This window comes from Phyllobates terribilis, unplaced genomic scaffold, assembly GCF_046119375.1.
Source record: "Phyllobates terribilis strain yellow unplaced genomic scaffold, ASM4611937v1 Scaffold_8__6_contigs__length_399053987, whole genome shotgun sequence".
Lineage (NCBI taxonomy): Eukaryota > Metazoa > Chordata > Amphibia > Anura > Dendrobatidae > Phyllobates > Phyllobates terribilis.
Genome location: NW_027362768.1, coordinates 68,479,224 through 68,497,232, shown reverse-complemented (window position 1 = coordinate 68,497,232; position 18,009 = coordinate 68,479,224). Strand labels below are relative to the sequence as shown.

Genomic DNA, 18,009 nt, shown 5'->3' with positions numbered 1-18,009 from the left:
ACAAGGGTGCCCATTTCACCAACACAGGGAGACGTAACCAGGTAGGCGTCTGTCCTGCCCCGAGTCCTTAACAGTTTTTCAGTCCGCCCTGGGTTACGCTCCAACTATATGCACAAAGGATTCCCGGTAAATCCACCAAAGACTCCTATAAATAACTAGAAACACATAATTATACACAAGCAACAATAAACAGGTCAACATTAATAAAATAGCTTGAACATTTAGATCCTCCACCGTATGGGCAACTGGCCTCTAGTGACCCTAGTGAACCTACGGAGCTGGCTGACTGGTCCTGAGCTACAGGGTATAGGAGCTGTCAAGGGTAAACTGGGCAGCCGTCTACGGACTCTTTGGCTCACTAGGGGTATGGCAGGCTCACTATAAGCAGAGGGTTGATTCTCCTGGTCTGCTTGTGTGGGGTCTTCTGCCTCCTGGACCGGCTGTTCTTCCAGCTTTACCTGTGTCTCCGTAGGCACTTGGGACGCTGGTTGGAGGAACGTGAGGACGGGTACCACAACAGCACCATTGACTTGAGTCCAAGACCGAGGGAAGTCTCCGAGCACAGTACTAACCATATCTTCCCATTCATCTACGGGTCGAGGGTCCTCTTGTTCCTCTTCAGGGTTCCGTAGCTGTTCGGGACACTTCTTCAGGTGATCCCGGGATACAGTGGCTGTGGTTTCCCCTCCGTCTTTACTGATTGTACAGACCTTTGGGTTGTCGTGGCTTGAGGGCAGTACGGTGTACGGGTCCTTCTCCCATTGGTCGTCCAACTTGTGGAGCCGTCTTTTCCTCTTCAAGACCTGCTCTCCGGGCACCAGGGGAACAGCGGGAGCATTCTGGTTGTAGGTTTTCTCTTGTCTTTCCCTAGCTTGACAGAGACTACGCTCCACGCTCTCCTGTACTTTTCGGTATTGCTGCTGCCTCTCTGTGTCCCAGTTGGCTTCTGGTGAAGTGTCCTCGGGTGTCAGGACTCCCATCTCCAGATCAACAGGAAGCTTACCAGGTCTTGCCCTCATTAGGTAAGCCGGGGTACAGTTGGTGGAACCTACAGGGATGTGGTTGTATAGGTCCACCAGGTCGGGCAGCTTCTCAGGCCACAGACTACATTCTTCCAGGGGCAATGTTTTTAGAAGATCTATCACCACCTGGTTCATTTTCTCACAAAGTCCATTAGTTTGCGGGTGATAGGGTGTTGTTCTAATCTTCCGGCAGCCATACAGGGTGCAGAACTCCTGGAAGACCTCCGCTTCAAAGGCAGGCCCCTGGTCCGTCAGCACCTGCTCCGGGTATCCGTGCGGACGGCAGAAGTGCTGCTGGAAGGCTCTAGCTGCTGTGTGAGCCGTTAAGTCCTTGACGGGGACGACAACCAAGAACCGGGAGTAGTGATCCACGATGGTTAACGCGTAGACGTAGCCACTTCTGCTTGGGGTCAGTTTTACATGATCCAAGGCTACCAGTTCCAACGGCTGTCTGGTGATGATGGACCGCAGGGGAGTCTTCTGGCTGGCACGGTCCCTCCTTCTTAAGTTGCATGGGCCGCAGTCTCTGCACCACCTCTCGATGGTTCCTCTCATGCCTACCCAATGGAACCGCCCGCGCAGCAGGAACTCCAGCTTCTTCCATCCGAAATGCCCAGCTCCGTCGTGGTATGCCTCCATCACCATAGCTGCGTCTCTTCTTGGCACCACTACTTGCCAGATTAGTTCATGCGTCCAGGAGTTAACCATTCTGCGGCACAACTTTCCCTTGTAAAGGAACAGTCGACTCTTCTCAGCCCACAGTTGCTTGGCTTCCTCCGGAGCGTCTGGGTCAAGGCGTGCATCTGGCCGAGTCAGCATCTCCTTTACCAGACGGACGGCAGGGTCACTGTCTTGCGTCTCCACCCAGTTGTAATGAGGTAAGGGGTTGAACGTAGCGGTTTGCTTACTTCTTACACGGTGGGAATACTGGATAGTCCCATGACGGTGGAACGCGGGGAGCTCAACTTCTTCCAGTCCCTCTGAATCTTCCCCTACGTCCAGTAGGTTTGGCATCCTGGACAGGGCGTCCGCGTTGGTATTGGAGCGTCCTGCCCGGTATTTGATTGTAAACTCATAGTTGGACAAGCGGGCCATCCATCTCTGCTCTAGGGCACCGAGTCTTGCAGTGTCCAGGTGTGTCAACGGGTTATTATCCGTGTACACGGTGAACCGGAAAGAAGCGAGGTAGTGCTTAAAGCGTTCGGTGACTGCCCACACCACTGCCAGGAACTCTAGCTTAAATGAGCTGTAATTCTCAGGGTTTCTTTCGGTGGGTCGCAGTTTTCGGCTGGCGTAAGCAATTACCCGTTCTTTCCCCTGCTGGATCTGGGATAGTACGGCTCCTAGCCCGATGTTACTGGCGTCGGTGTAGAGGATAAAGGGTTGGCTATAATCAGGGTACGCCAGGATTTCATCCCCCGTGAGGGCCATCTTCAGCTGGCGGAAGGACTCTTCTTCCAGCTTCTCCCATCTGAAGGGCGGCTTCTGGTTCTTGGCCTTCCTGGACTGGCCTATCAGGAGGTCCTGCATAGGAGCTGCCTTTTTGGTGAAACCGGGTATGAACCTTCGGTAGTAGCCTACCAACCCGAGGAACTGCCTCACTTCCTTTACGCTGGAGGGGCTTGGCCATTCCTTAATTGCGGTGATCTTATCAGGGTCGGGAGCCACTCCGTCAGCACTCACCACGTGTCCCAGGTACTGCACCTTTGGCTTCAGGAGGTGACACTTGGAAGGTTTCACCTTTAGGCCGTAACTTGCCAGAGCTTCAAACACTTCCGCCAGGTGCTTCAGGTGGTCCTCGTAGGTCTTGGAGTAGACGATGACATCGTCCAGGTATAACAGGACCGTCTCAAAGTTCCGGTGTCCCAGACAGCACTCCATCAATCGCTGGAAGGTTCCTGGTGCGTTGCAGAGTCCAAACGGCATGCAGGTAAACTCGCTAAGTCCCATCGGGGTGGTGAATGCGGTCTTCTCCCGATCCGCCTCTGCTACAGGAACCTGCCAGTACCCGCTAGTGAGATCCAAGGTGGAGAAGAAGTTAGCAGATTTTAAAGCAGCCAAAGACTCCTCTTTTCTTGGTAAGGGGTACGCATCTTTGTGTGTGATACGGTTTATTTTCCGGTAATCTACACACATTCTCATGGTGTTGTCTTTCTTTTTGACCAAGACTAGTGGAGCTGCCCAGGGGCTACAGCTTTCCCTGATTACCCCAGCCTCCTTCATGTCTCTAAGCATCTCCTTGGCGTGTTGGTAGTGTGCAGGGGGTACGGGTTGATACCTCTCTTTTATGGGAGGATGGTCTCCCGTGGGGATGTGATGTTCTACCCCCTTGACTCGCCCGAAGTCTAACCGGTGTTTACTAAACACTCTCTCGTACTCTTGAACCACCCGGTAGACTCCCTGTTTCTGGTGGGAGGGAGTGGAGTCAGTACCCAAATGTAGTTGCTGACACCAATCCTCCATTATTTTCTCAGAGCCGTTACCTTCCTCCGGATGAGATGGAGGCAAGGGTTCCACAGATTGTATAGAATTTTGGCTGATAGTATATAATTTGGCTAGCGTAGCATACCGGGGCAGATATACTTCCCTTTTCCCGATATTTATTATGCGAACGGGCACCCTCCCATGGCGTACATCAACTACCCCCCGGGCTGTCAAAATGGTGGGCCTACTGTCTGAGTAGACTGGCTCTACCATGGCCTGGTAATCTCTACCTCTCAGACCAATAGCTGCCCGGCACCAAATCATCATTTCACTTTTCGGGGGTATGGCAATAGGGAAAGGGTCACACATTCTTACGCTACCAATCTCACCGCCGGAGAGTTCCACTTGTTGCCGTCGCATCAGTGCCCGGATCTCTTTCTGGAGCACTCGCTGCTGGCCAGAGCTGGCGTTCTTGGCAACCTGCTGTAAAATGAAAATCACCTCTGCAAGACAATTTTCAATCACATTAGTTCCTAGAGTTATCTTTGGGTGACTCTCGCGCTTGTCAATGTCCACAATGATCAGTCCCTGTGCTGCCAGTTCGACTCTACCGATTTTAATGGTCATCTCTTTAAATCCAATCTGCGGTACGGGTTGACCATTGCTGGCAATGATACTCAAGTCGTCATCAGGGTAGCGGGTTATATCCGAGTCATTCCAGTACTGCTTGAAGAGCACGTACGGGATGGTGGTGACCTGTGACCCGGTGTCCAGTAGGGCACTCATAGGAATGCCATCCAGTACCACAGGCAAGACTGGACGTCCTCCCACATATTTGTCGCGCCAGTTCGATGGGCCTGGTGATCTTTTTCCTGGGGGTTGGCCCTCTACCCCAGGTTGTGCCAGTTTAAAGGACAGTACCTTGCCATATGTCCGGGTTGATTGCAGCGGCGGCAGATGGGTTGTCCGTCCTCGTTGTATCGGTCGCTGGGTCTTCCTCTGGCCGGTGGGGTCCTCCTTGGTCGACGCCACAGGATGTCCTCCGGTCCGGATGCCAGCTGGATCTTCCCTGGAGTGGAAACCTGTAAAGACTGCACAGTTCGGGTTAGCGCAGCAACGCTTTTAGCTAGCTCTTGGACCTGATGGTGCAGGTCTGGAGCCGGGTCATTGTTCAAAGCCTGCGCATCAGCCCCCACAGGCCCTGCCGACAAGGGCGCCGCCTCCTGGTGGTAAGTGATAGCTGGGCGCCTGTGGGTCACAACGCCACCCGGTGCCGGTTCTCGGAGCACCCGGATGGCTCTGTCCTTGAACTGTGCAAAGTCCAGATGAGGATCCTGTAAGGCTATGGCCCGCAACTGGGTTCGGTGAACATTGCAATATAGTCCCTCTATAAATTGTTCGGTCAACAGCCTGTCCTCGTTTCCCACGCTGTCGGGGTCGGTCTGCTTAATGGCTTTCAGGGCCTCTTGTAGGTTTAGTGCATAGTCCCTTATACTCTCATGTGCTCGCTGCTTGCACCCATAGAATTTAAGCTTAATCTCGGCTGAGGTGCGGGTATCAAAGGTGTCCCTCAGCCGGGTTAGTATCCCCGCGACAGTCCTCCTCCCAGGTGGCCAGGACTTTACCTCCCTTTGGGCTGCCCTGGTTAGTTGGGCCACCAGGATGCTCACTTTTTGCTCTTCTGTGAGGGGGTACACCTGGAAGAGGCTATCCAGCTTTTCTCTAAAGTCATTCAGGGTATGTGACTCCCCTGAGTATTGGGGTAGCCAGGCTGCTCCCGGGATATAGGGCATGGTAAAAGGCATGACTGCAGCAGCGCTGGCGGGGGTTGAGGCAGTGAAGCTCTCCTCCGTATCCGACATCTTCCTCCCCCCTAGTGGACCGTGGCCTACCTTGCGATGATCCTCTTCCGTAGGCCGCGGCTCCGCAGTGGATCGTCAGGGTTGAGGACCTTCCGTCGCGCTCCTGTGACGTCAGCGTCTGCTGGGCTCCTTCCAGGACCTTACGCGACGTCTGGACGTGAGGCGGGGCTTCAGTTCTCGCGCGCTTTTGGAGTCCACGCCCCTCTTCTTCCCGCGCGGCGTCTTCAAGATGGCGTCCAACGGCGGGAAAACTCCACGGAAGGCGGGAAGAAGGCTGAAAATGGCGCCGGATGGCGGGAATCTTCACCGATGGCGGGAAGAAGGCTGAAGATGGCGCCGGATGGCGGGAATCTTCACCGATGGCGGGAAGAAGGCTGAAGATGGCGCCGGATGGCGGGAATCTTCACCACAGGTAAGTTTAAAAGTCTCTTTTTTCAGGCACGCAGTACCCGGTGGTTGCGGGCACGTAATCCTGCCGACTACGCCAAAAGCTGACGCGCCCCCTGGGCCATGTTCAAGGGTTACCCGGAGCCGGATCTGGATAGGGGTAGTAGTCCTTGTGGCGGTGACCCGGTCCGTGCCCAGGGTGTCAGACTAAGTGGCGGTGTATTAGCAGTAGATGTTGGACGACTTCGCCACCCGTTGAATGCAGCTTTGGAGCTGCCGCTGCAGGGCAGACCGCTGAGGCCGGTGGAAGGATTGTGCAGCGTGGATGGGATAACCCCCAACGGGAGGGGTATGGCCTCAGGGCAGCCGACGTGGATGATGGGGGTAGCAGGAACCACTCAGAGACGATGCGGTGTAGTTCAGTGTCTTTACTGGTGATAAAGATAGACCCTCCCGGAGTACTGGCTAGCGATCGGGGCCTGGTCAGTCTTTGAGCAGATGGGATTTCCCCTGGCCAGGTGGAGTTGTAGGCCTCCCCAACTAATTGTACTCTTCTGGCTACTTTGCTAGAGGCGGGTTAAAGTAGCCCACGTCCCTGAGTGTACCGTGTGGTGCTCACCCGTATGGCCGGTGACTCGGGGCCTTCTAGTGGCTTCCGCTCCACGACGGCGGTGCTGGTCCCACGCGTGTGACCGTGCCTTCGGGTTTCTTGGCCAGAGGACCTGAAATCCCCTGCCGGTCGGTTTCTGCTGCTGGGTAAGGATTAGTCCCCACAGCCTCGGACTCCGGGTCCGGTGGTAACTCTTCAATCAGGGCGAGCTCTTCAGCTGCCAGCCCCTGATTCCTTTTAGCACTGCTCCCACTGAGCTCCTGATCTTTCTTTCCTAAGCTGCTTCTCCTCTTCTTAACTCTTCTTAACTCACTAACCCTGCCTCAGCCCCAGTTTTATATAGGGGAAGTTCTTCCCCTCCCAGGACTGGGCAGGAGGTGTGGCATGCATAGGATTCCTGACCAAGAGACCTCCCACCTGCTCTCAGACATAATATTGCTATTACTGTGGAAACCAGACCCCTGGGGTGCCACAAGTGCAGGGATTAATGACTATATGACCAACTCTACTAAATTGTGAGATTGGGATAGATTCTTTTGTTGCCTATGGGTGACAGCTGGAAAACAATAAGAGATTATTAAAATCCATCCCTTTGACAAAAAAGTCAATGTTGAGGATGCCATTAGGAGTTTTGATTACCCTGGTGTCCAAGAAACTAATTGTGTGCATGTCATACTAAACAATAAACTGTAATTCAGGCCATAAATGATTCAGAGTCGCAGGAAAAGACATGAGGGAGTCTAAGTTAACACACCAGATGTGGAAGATGTCGTCTATGTAATGTCAACAGAAGATGGTGTTATCTTTGAATATTGGATTAGTGTAGATGTAATGTCCCTCAAAATGCAACATATAACAAATGGCATAGGGTAGGGGTACGTTAGAACCCGTAACCGTACCCTTTATCGGCAACAGGAAGTTATCTTAAAACAGAAAAAAATTCTCCTGAAGTACCAGACTCAAAAATTCTATACAAAAAATAATGATCTCACTTTTATAAGAAGATTGTAGCAGCAACTGGAGGCTTCTAATCTTTTATAAGCTGAATTGAGGTGTAGAAACTATTTACATCCCAAGTTACTAAAAGGGAAGTAGATAAAATCTGCTTCGATTCTCTGATGAGACTGATGAAATCACCCATATCCAGAATAAATGATTTAGTATTCCTGATAAGCGTAACAGTATAGAATGATAGAGTGATAAAATGCAGTCTGTCAAAGTCACTATTGATTATCCAGGAGGTTTATGGAGTCTTTTATGTATTTTCGAAATACATACTGAAGTGATGGGTTGGATGTTAATCATGAAATCATAGGCCTTTTTGTGTATCACATGTTTCGCTAATATTTTATTTTACATTTTATTTCATAGGAATACCATCATGACAAAACTGGGGGTCTTCAGCTGACCCTCGTCTATCATAGCAACACATTAGTACCCTGCGATCATGTCTCGGGCATGCCATTGAGCAGTTAAAACAGTGCAGTCCCTGGGAAACATACTGTAAATGCTGCTGTCACCTATTAACAGTAGCATCAGCTGCCGGGAAATATGCAGACTCAGCTCCTGAGCGCAAATCAATGTCAAGGAGCCGGCTTATGACTTAATATGGCCTATATAGGTAGGGGTTTAGTGAATATATTAAATTATTGTTGTTTTCATTGTCAAAGGGGAATGTCTAGATATAGTCTTACCCTAACTGGTAATGCCCATTTGTCATTTTATTCATAAATATTTAGTAAGTAATGGGAATGACACAATGTAGTTATAAGAGAAGATACTCCAGAATTGTAATATCAGAGGAAATTTACTAAAACATATGCATCAGGAGAACTGACAGGCCTTTTCTGAATAAAAACAATGATGATATAAAAGCCCTGAAATCTCAAAACAGACAGGTGGGTCATCACAAGTTCATTAACATGTTACTAGTGTCTGAACAACTCATCATTGTGAAAAAAAAAACTAATAAAATGATTCTACTCTCATGCTTGCTATGTCTTCGCAGGTTTTTCTTAACTCAACTGCTAAAAGATGACAACGGAAAAGCAAATAATAATACTATTACAAGTACTACTTCACTTCTTAAGCTCTGTAGAATCACAGGTCAACCCAGGTGAGTGTTATGGAGCTGGGAACATCATACACACTCCAACCTAAACTAATAGTAGTTTTTATACAGGTTTATGGTTTAAATATATTTTCATCTCATGAAGGCCACATCATAAAATACAATTAAATGAGTACATGCCTATTTAAAGCACCACTTCAGCGTTTTTTTTATTGCCGCGCTGGAGTAGTGCTACTGTAATGAATGGGGCGGCCATGGCCAAACCTCACCACACAATAGGAAAATGGGGATCCTAGTTGGGTGTGTGTGCTGTTACCTTATCAATGCGCCACTGCAGACTGCATGCTGCTGCTTGACATGACAGGCCAAGACCCAAAGAGAAAATGAGGGAGACCAGAGTCCAAAAATAAACTTTTCTTTACTGAACAAACTGATGAGAAATACAGTACATACAGTACATCAGACATCAGGCACAACACTTAAAGAGTACATCTTCTGCACAATCCAGAGGCAGGAACTTCATGGTTACACGTGGTGGTACATTTCTTCCGTTATATGTTACAGTCAATAACCGATCACCATGGGAGCCTCCATTTTCCCTTCTGGTGAGAACCTCACAGGCTGAGGTCCATCGCTACGACGCCTCACGACTATTTTCCAATTACAATTAATGTGGGCCACACGTCTCTTAGTTTGCCACTGCATCTTCAATTTCCTGTAGGAGAACACATGTCCCAAACTCGCCATCTTCTCTATGACCCTGAGGTCTGGCTATACTTCCACTTCTTATCTAGTATAGATGACATTTTCTGTAGGCCTCAGCTTGCCTGAGATCAGGAATCCTTCCGCCATTTATTCCTTGTTTACTTCAGAACATGCTGTTCGAGGATGTCTCCCATCTTTGCACACAACACGTAAAATCAGTGAGTGACACCAGCACCATCCCACAGCTTCTTGCACTGCCCTCAAATTAATTGTCATCAGGAGGCAGTTCTGGTGTCATTCAATGCTACTATCACATCTCCCCGATGACATCTTTTGCAGTTAGAAGCTGCAGTGAGGGAGATAGAAACGGAGTGCTGGCGCTGTGCTCACCTCTCCCACAGTATTTATAACCATGGACCCAGGATATATTCCAAAAGTGCAGATGCAAGAAGCTGTAGTAATTAACAGTAGTACTGTCAGGGAGATATTAAGGAAATATTAACCAAGAATCCCAAACCCCTCTTGCCTCTCACCTCTCCCTTATCCACCATTTGTCACAAGAGGAGAGCTGACAGTCCAGCATCTGTCTCTCTGCAAATTATCACATACAGCAGAAGTGACTTGGAAACAAATACTGGCCCAGAAGGTGCTAGTACCTAATTAAAATGTGAGCATCTTTCTCCCCTAGCAGAGGCAGGGGATGATTAGACACCGGCTTGTGATAAATTTACATGTAGCTGTTGAAGCTTGATTCCCAGGACGAAAAAGGGAATTTAATAGGGGGTCCCAGGACACCCGGCACCGATACAAAATATGCAATAGCTCAAGTTCCATAATTGTGATAATAAGGGGACCCATATTTTTAGTGGCAGGGTCAGTGAAGGAACAAGATGCTTATTTTTTCGTAGCCGTAAGCCCCTCTGGGGAACTGTAGCACAAGAGCACCAGAATAACGGATCGCAGCTACGCCATGTGTGGTCTCTAACTGAAGGTAAAATCATAATATAAAATATGGTATCACTTTTGGGCTTCTGGGATCAACCGGCGATAAGTTATCCCAAAAAACTAGATATCTTAAATAAAAGGTGCAGGCTAGAGTCCAGCCCCGTGATGTCAGCACAGGGAGTGTGTGGGAAGATCTCCCCTAAGGCATAAAAGAGTCCACGGAGGGTAGATGAGCATTCATTGCCAGTGGGATATAGATACTATAAGCAACGGATCGCGTTCGATAACGCTCAAATCAAATCAGGGAGCCCCTCCTCCAGCTATTCTGCTTCATCTCTGCGAACTCTATAGTAAGTTTCTTCTGTAATCCTGTTTATTTTATGTAACTGTCTATTCTGTACTGTAAATGTCCATTTGTAAAGTCTTTGTATATTTTTCCTAAACACTGCCTACCTTTTGGATTAAATATATACGCTACCAGAAAGCAGGCATCTGGCCAGGCCTGTATTATAGCTCAAACTCGGCCGGTGGTGGCAGAGAATAATAATAATTGGGCTATCGTGAAGCTGGCAGTAACCTTACGGGGCGTGTACACATATTCCACGCATTGGAATCTGCTCGCTTGCCGATAGCTAAGTAGTGAGTAGTCAGGATCATGTGCTTGCGAATCCCTGCTCAATCCTGTGAATAATTGACAGGGTGACGGCAGCGGTGAGATATTGTGTGATCTCCCCGGTGTCATCTCCGTGGAACCCTGACAAATTGGTGGCAGAGGTGGGATATTACAGAACATCAGTGGATTGAGCAATCATTCCTGGTACTGAGAACTTGCACGGTTCTTGCGAGAATTCTGTGCAGAGTTTTCAGAAATCAGACTCAGTGTTTTAATATTTTTTATCTGGGACATGTACTGTACGTGTAGCACTTGCATCCCCTTCCCTTCTCTTGTTTTTATGTCCTATCTTTTATTTGGCAATAATGGCTGCACGTGGAGAGCCCTGGTATACCCAGCAGTCAAAGGCCACTCTCACTGCCCTCTGTGAGCTGAGACAGATTGACACCATGGGCAAAACAAGGCCCAAATGATTGCTGAACTGTTGCAAGGTGCTGCAGAGCACATCCGACAGCAGAGTCCTGATGATGGGGCGGCCAGCCAAGGCTTGGATAGCGCTGCTGCAGGGGTCCCACCTGTGATTGCCAGCCAGACCCAAAGCCAGGGTAGTGTGGACCCCCACCTGCAGATGGCCTTAGAGCAGCTCGCCACAGACGATCGTGACGGACGATTGCAGCTGATCCAAGCAGAGCAACAAGCCATAGCTGACCGAGAGGCTGCTGAGTGCCAGGCTCAAGCTGACCGAGAGGAGCTAGCAGAGCAATGAGGAGCTGCCGAGTGGGAGCGACAGAACCAGCTGGAGCTAGCCCGGATTCAGAATTAGCCATCCTCCACACAGACCCGTGAGTCCAACAGTGCCAACTGTTTTAAACCCCATCGTGAGCATTTCCCTGTGATGGTAAAGAATGGGAATTTGGACACATTTCTACGAGGGTTTAAAAAAGCCTGTAGACAGTATCAGCTGCCTGCCGACCAGTGGGCCCGGTGCTTAACTCCAGGACTCAGAGAAAAATGCTCTGGAGGTGTTTGCTTCTCTCCCTCGAAACTAAGATGGAGACTATGAGGCCGTCAAGCAGGCCCTGATAAAAAAAGTAGCAGCTGACTTCGGAGGTTTACCGGAACAAGTTCAGAGCCCTCCAACGTGGACCACATGACAGCTACAGTGACGTGGTGGATACGCTGAGGACCAACTTTGAACAGTGGCTCCAAGGACTGTCGGTCACCACCTTCGAGGACCTGAAGGATCTCATGGTGAAGGACCAGTTTCTTCATCTTTGCCCGGTGGAGGTGAGACAGTTTGTGCTGGACCAGGAGCCGAAGGAAGCCACCAAAGCAGCCCAGATCGCTGATGCCTATAAGGCCAACCGCACACCAGAGGTGTGGAAGGCACCTGCTGCCAGCTGGAAAGGGGGTGAGCCAACAACCACCCCCAGTGCCTCTGCCAGCCGGCCCTCAGTAGGTCCTGCCCCATCTTTCAGCACCCGGCCTGCATCTGACGCACGCTGGTGCTATACCTGTGGCAAGACTGGTCACATCAGCCTCACCTGCCCGCAGAGGCAGAAGAACCCCACACCGAAGGCCCAGGGGCCTACTGCAGCAGTTATTTTTGTGGGTGGGGCGGTTGGGGGGGTCTGTGACAACTTGCAATCAGTCACCAAGGGTGATAAAGTCATTATGGGGCTCAAGGACACCGAAGCCGAGCGAACCCTCATCCGCCCTGAGTTGGTGTCCCCTGAAGACCTCATCCCCGGGAAAACCCTGACTGTCACCGGGATTGGGGGTGTTCACCGTCCTTTGCTTGTGGCCCAGGTTTTCCTAGACTGGATTGTGGGGGTTGTGGGGGTGTCCAAGAACCTCCTGACCAATGTTCTATTGGGGACTGATCATGGATGGTTGATTGCCTAATATGTTCCTGACAACCCTCCCAGATCTGATAATGTCTGTGATGAAAATGCTGATTATATGAACACTAATATGATGCATAATGATAATATGTATTGTGGTAATGGAGTGCTCAGCCATGTCGCCCTGTGGGGTGATGTTGCTGCAGACCCCCAAAAGGGAGCCAGCGGGAATGCTGAGGGCGATGGGAGCAGGCATGGGGACTTTGAAGCCAGTGGTCCCCTGCCACTGACCAGTGTCATGATGGAATGTGACATGGTCGGTCGCAGCTGTCCCATGATTGACACGGCTCCTGAGGTATTGGGGGATGATGGGGAGGTGGTGCCCCCAGCCTATTAGGCTATTAGTAAAGGGTTGTCCTCTGGGGTGACGACCTACATAGCCGCTGTCACCCGGAGCATGAGTACCCAGAACGCACACGGTGCGCTGTCTTCTGGGCCCTCATCACCTGATGGGACAACAGAACCGGCTGTGGACCCAGAGTCGGTCCCAAACGGTTCCAGTGAAGTTGGGGCCCTATCGTCACTTCTGGCTACCTCTAGCCAGGAGTTCCAGGTGGCTCTACGCACAGATGCCAGTCTAGAGACGTTAAGGGACCTCGCAGAGAAGCCCATCTCCAAATCCGATAAGGAGAGGGTATTCTGGGTTCAGGGGAGGTTGTACCCGGAAACGGTTCCCTGTAACCACCAACAGGAGTGGATGAGGGAAAGACAGCTGGTCGTGCCCTATCAGTTTAAGGAGGAGTTGTTGCAGATTGCCCATGAGATTCCACCACCTGGACACTTGGGAGTCCGCAAAACCAAGGCCCGGCTGTCGCACCACTACTATGGGCCCCAAATGGGGACAGATATTGCCAACTACTGCCGTTCCTGTATCACGTGTCAGAGTGGGGAAGTTGGGGCGTGCCCCCAAGGCTCCCCAGATCCCTTTGCCAGTGACAGAGGAGCCATTCCAGAGGATTGCTGTGGACATTATTGGCCCACTGGCCATCCCCAGCAGCTCGGGAAAACAGTTCATCCTTACTGTGGTAGACTATGCTACCCGGTACCCGGAGGCAGTAGCTCTGTCCTCCATTAGGGCTGATAAGGTGGCAGATGCCCTGCTAGCCATTTTTTCAAGAGTAGGATTTCCCAGGGAGATGTTTACGGACCTGGGAACTCAGTTCATGTCTTGGCTAATGGAAGCTCTCTGTAAAAAAAATGCAGGTGCAGCACCTGGTATCAAGTTCGTATCACCCACAGACCAATGGTTTGTGTGAACGATTCAATGGTACCCTTAAGCAGATGCTTAAGATGCTGGTTGAGTCCCATGGGTGCGACTGGGAGCGGTAGCTCCCACACCTGCTCTTTGCTTACAGAGAGGTACCACAGGCCTCATCAGGGTTCTCCCCCTTCAAGCTCCTGTATGGCAGACAAGTCTGGGGGCCCCTTGGTCTGGTAAGAGAATCCTGGGAAGGGGAACTGAACTCACTCGAAGTGTCCGTCATAGAGTATGTCATGCGGCTCTGTGACAAAATGCATGCAATGACGCAGCTGGTGCATGAGAATATGGTGCATTCTCAGGCTAGCCAAAGCTGTGGTACAACCGGAACGCCCAGGAGTGGGTGTACGAAGTGGGTCAGAAGGTGTGGGTCCGAGTCCCCATGACCTAGAACAAGCTTCAGGCTGCCTGGGAAGGCCTATACCCCATATACCAGTGCCTCAATGACGTGAACTACTTGGTCACCATCGACCATGCCAGGAAGAGACAGATGGTCTTCCATGTCAACATGATGAAGGCTCATCATGACCGGGAGGCCTGTGCCCTTCCTATGTGTAGCGTCCCCGAAGAAGGCGAGACAGAAGTCCTGGTGGACTTACTGGCCTGCCGCCCAGGACGGAAGGTCTATTGAGGACGCGGAATTCAACCCGCAGCTATCTGCGGACCAGGAATCCCATCTCTGAGAGGTGTTCCGGCCTTACCTGACCTTACCTGACCTTCTTCATGGGTGTACCAGGGAGGACGCAGCTAGCTGTCCACCAGGTGGACACAGGGAGTCACCCCCTAGTCCGTCAATCTGCTTACCGTGTCTCTCTAGAAAGACATGAAGGCGGAGATAGATAAGTTGTTGGGCCTGGGGGTGATCCAAATATCAAAAAGTGCATGGACCTTGTCTATAGTCCTGGTCCCAAATAAGGACTGGGCCACCCGATTCAGCGTGGACTACAGGAGGCTAAATGCCATCAAAGTTCTCGATGCATAACGAATGCCACGCATCGATAAGCTGATCGATCGCTTAGCCGGGGCCCGGTACTTGATGATTATGGACCTGTGTCGAGGATACTGGCAGGTTCCTCTGTCTCAGGAGGCATAGGAGAGGTCTGCCTTCATTACACCGTTTGGGCTGTGTGAATCCCTCATCATGCCCCTTGGCATGAGGAATGCACCTGCCACTTTCCAGCGATTAGTCAACCAGCTGCTCGAGGGACTGGAGGGGTTCGCGGTTGCGTACCTGAATGACATTGCCATCTTCAGTCCCACCTAGGAGGAACACCTGGCACACCTGGAGCAGGTGCTCAGGTGGGTCCACAGCACTGGGTTGACCATAAAGTCTGCAAACTGTCAGGTAGGCATGATGGAGGTGCAGTACCTTGGACACAGAGTGGGTGGCAGAACTCTGTAGCCAGACCCGGGAAGGTTGACGCTATCACCTCCTGGCCCTCCCCCAAAACCAAGAAGCAGGTGATGTCCTTCTTGGGTATGGCAGGGTACTATAGAAAGCTTGTTCCCAACTATGGTGCCCTTGCTAAGCCTCTGACGAACCTCACGAAAAAGAAGCTACTACTGAAAGTCAATTGGACAGCTGACTGTGAGCAATCCTTCATGGCGCTGAAAGCTGCCCTGGCCAATTCCCCAGTTCTGCAGGCCCCGGACTTCGCCCAACGGTTTGTAGTCCAAACGGACGCCAGTGCATTTGGCCTGAGTGCTGTGCTCTGCCAGGTAAACGTGCAGGTGGAAGAGCATCCGGTGATGTTCCTCAGCCACAAGCTCTTACCCCGGGAAGTGGCATACGCCACTGTAGAGAAGGAGTGCCTCGCGAAAGTGTGGGCCCTGCGGAAGCTGCAGCCCTATCTATACAGGCGCAACTTCGCCATAGTGATAGAAAGCTAGTGTGATACCCAACTAATAGTGTAAATTGTAGCACAAGGGTTAAAACTAATAAACTTTATCGAGATAATCTTAAAATAGAACACAGGGTACAATAGGTTACTGAATGCACCACATATGTAAATATACACTCTAGATGTACTAGGAAAAAACACGTGATAAAATGTTTCCAATAAGAACAAAAATGCCCCCAAGGAGGTAGGGCAACTAGGACGTTGACTGAGTATGATCTTAACATACCCACTGCGATTTAGTCAACCCCACAATAGATCATATCAAAATTAGCAAGTTTTATGGACAATTGTAAAACACAAACAGCACGAGGCTAAATGTGTAGTATCTATACTATGTGTATAGCCATACAAAATACAGAAGGCTAAATCAGTACATAAATAGGTCAACCAGGACACATGTATTGAGGCAAACCATAATGTTAGTGGGACAATCTATACAAAAACCTACACATAATAAATGCACCCTAAAGCATTGTATAAGTAAAATATTGCACCAGCATACTGATAGGAGGTAATGTGTCAGCTTATCTGATCTTCCATTGGTGGCAGTGTTCTAGCATAGGCGGGCTCCCGACCCGTTTCCCTTTAATCATCAAGGGAGTTCATAGCCAATGATTAAGCCCCCATCTCATTAGGCACGTCAGCCTTCCTACGTGTTTATGTGTAAATCAGCCCCTACCCCACCTCAAAGAGGGGGAGATGTCAAGGAGATATTAAGGAAATACTAACTATTTTTCCTAAACCCCTTTTGCCTCTCATCCCTCTCTTAACCACCATTTGTCACAAGAGGAGAGCTAATGATCCAGCATCTGTCTCTCTGCAAATTATCACCTACAGCAGAAGTGACTGGGAAACAAATGCTGGCTCAGAAGGTGCTAGAACCTAATTAAAATGTGAGGGTCTTTCTCCACTAGCTGAGGCAGGGGATGATTAGACACCGGCTTGCGAAAAATTTACATGTAGCTGTTGAAGCTTGCTTCCCAGGACAAAAAAGGGAATTTAATAGAGGGTCCCAGGACATCCGGCACCGATACGAAATATGGAATAGCTCAAGTTCCATAATTCTGATAATAAGGGGACCCATATTTTTAGTGGCAGTGTCAGCAAAGGAACAAGATGCTTATTTTTTTGTAGCCGTAAGCCCCTCCGTGGAGCTGTAGCGCAAGAGCACCAGAACAATGGATCACAGCTGCACCATGTGTGGTCTCTAAATAAAGGTAAAATCATAATAGAAAATATGATATCACTTTTGGGCTTCTGGGATCAATCGGCGATAAGTTATCCCAAAAACTACATATCTTAAATAAAAGGTGCAGGCTAGAGTCCAGCCCCGTGGTGTCTAAGTTTCTTCTGTAATCCTGTTTATTTTATGTAACTGTCTATTCTGTACTGTAAATGTCCATTTGTAAAGTCTTTGTATATTTTTCCTAAACACTGCCTCCCTTTTGGATTAAATATACAATTTACAAGCTCTGTTTCTTTTGCTCTGTAATCGTTCCCTCCCCCCGAAGCCATATATGCTACCAGAAAGCAGGCGTCTGGCCAGGCCTGTATTATAGTTCAAACTCGGTGGGTGGTGGCAGAGAATAATAATAATTTGGCTATCGTGAAGCTGGCAGTAACCATACGGGGCATGTACACATATTCCACGCGTTGGAATCCGGAGGTGTGAGCCATACGCTTTCTGCTCACTTGCTGATAGATAATTAGTGAGTAGTTGAGATCGTGTGCTCGCGAATCCCTGCTCAATCCTGTGAATAATTGACAGAGTGATGGCAGTGGTGAGATATTGCGTGATCTAGCCAGTGTCGTCTCTGTCAAACTCTGACAAGCTCTGTCCCCCTGATGTCTTGTTCCAGGAGGAGCAATAGACGCTGCAGGGAAGTGAGAGCAGTACCAGCCTCCTGTGACATCACCTTTCTGACTATTCTCATAGGGCTTGTCAAAGGAAGTGTAGTAGAAAAGCACATTTAGAGATTAGCTAGATAGGGAAAAGTGAAGGGTATTTCATGATAAATCTAATTACAAAAGTGGTTAAGGTGTAAAGATAGATATTTAAAAAGGACAGTTTAGGTGCCGGACCAACCCTTTGACTGAAAAAATTATGCTGCATGCTTTTTTTTTCCTATGCAAATAAATCACACTTTGGTGGACCTGACAAACCTTACTATAAGCCAATGGGGTCTGTCAGGACCGCATATGTACATGCAAGAACTTAGCTAGCTCCAATCACTCATGTCAATTTCTGGCAGCAGCATTTAAATGGTGTGACTGCATGACACAACCATTCCAGCGCCTATTGCCCAC

At 49.7% G+C, this 18,009-nt stretch overlaps 1 protein-coding gene across 3 annotated transcripts in view; it reads left to right on the top strand.

Annotated features, from left to right (window-relative positions):
- DDR2 (discoidin domain receptor tyrosine kinase 2) overlaps positions 1 to 18,009 on the top strand; it is a 1,082,289-nt gene that overhangs the window by 196,676 nt on the left and 867,604 nt on the right. For 2 of the 3 annotated variants that reach the window (XM_073643023.1, XM_073643021.1), the window contains exon 3: positions 8,314 to 8,421. The exons of the other annotated variant lie outside the window; for it this stretch is intronic. In XM_073643023.1, the coding sequence (XP_073499124.1) occupies positions 8,340 to 8,421 (82 nt within the window). In that variant the 5' untranslated portion in view covers positions 8,314 to 8,339. The remainder of the gene's footprint in view (positions 1 to 8,313; positions 8,422 to 18,009) is intronic. 3 annotated transcript variants of the gene reach the window in all.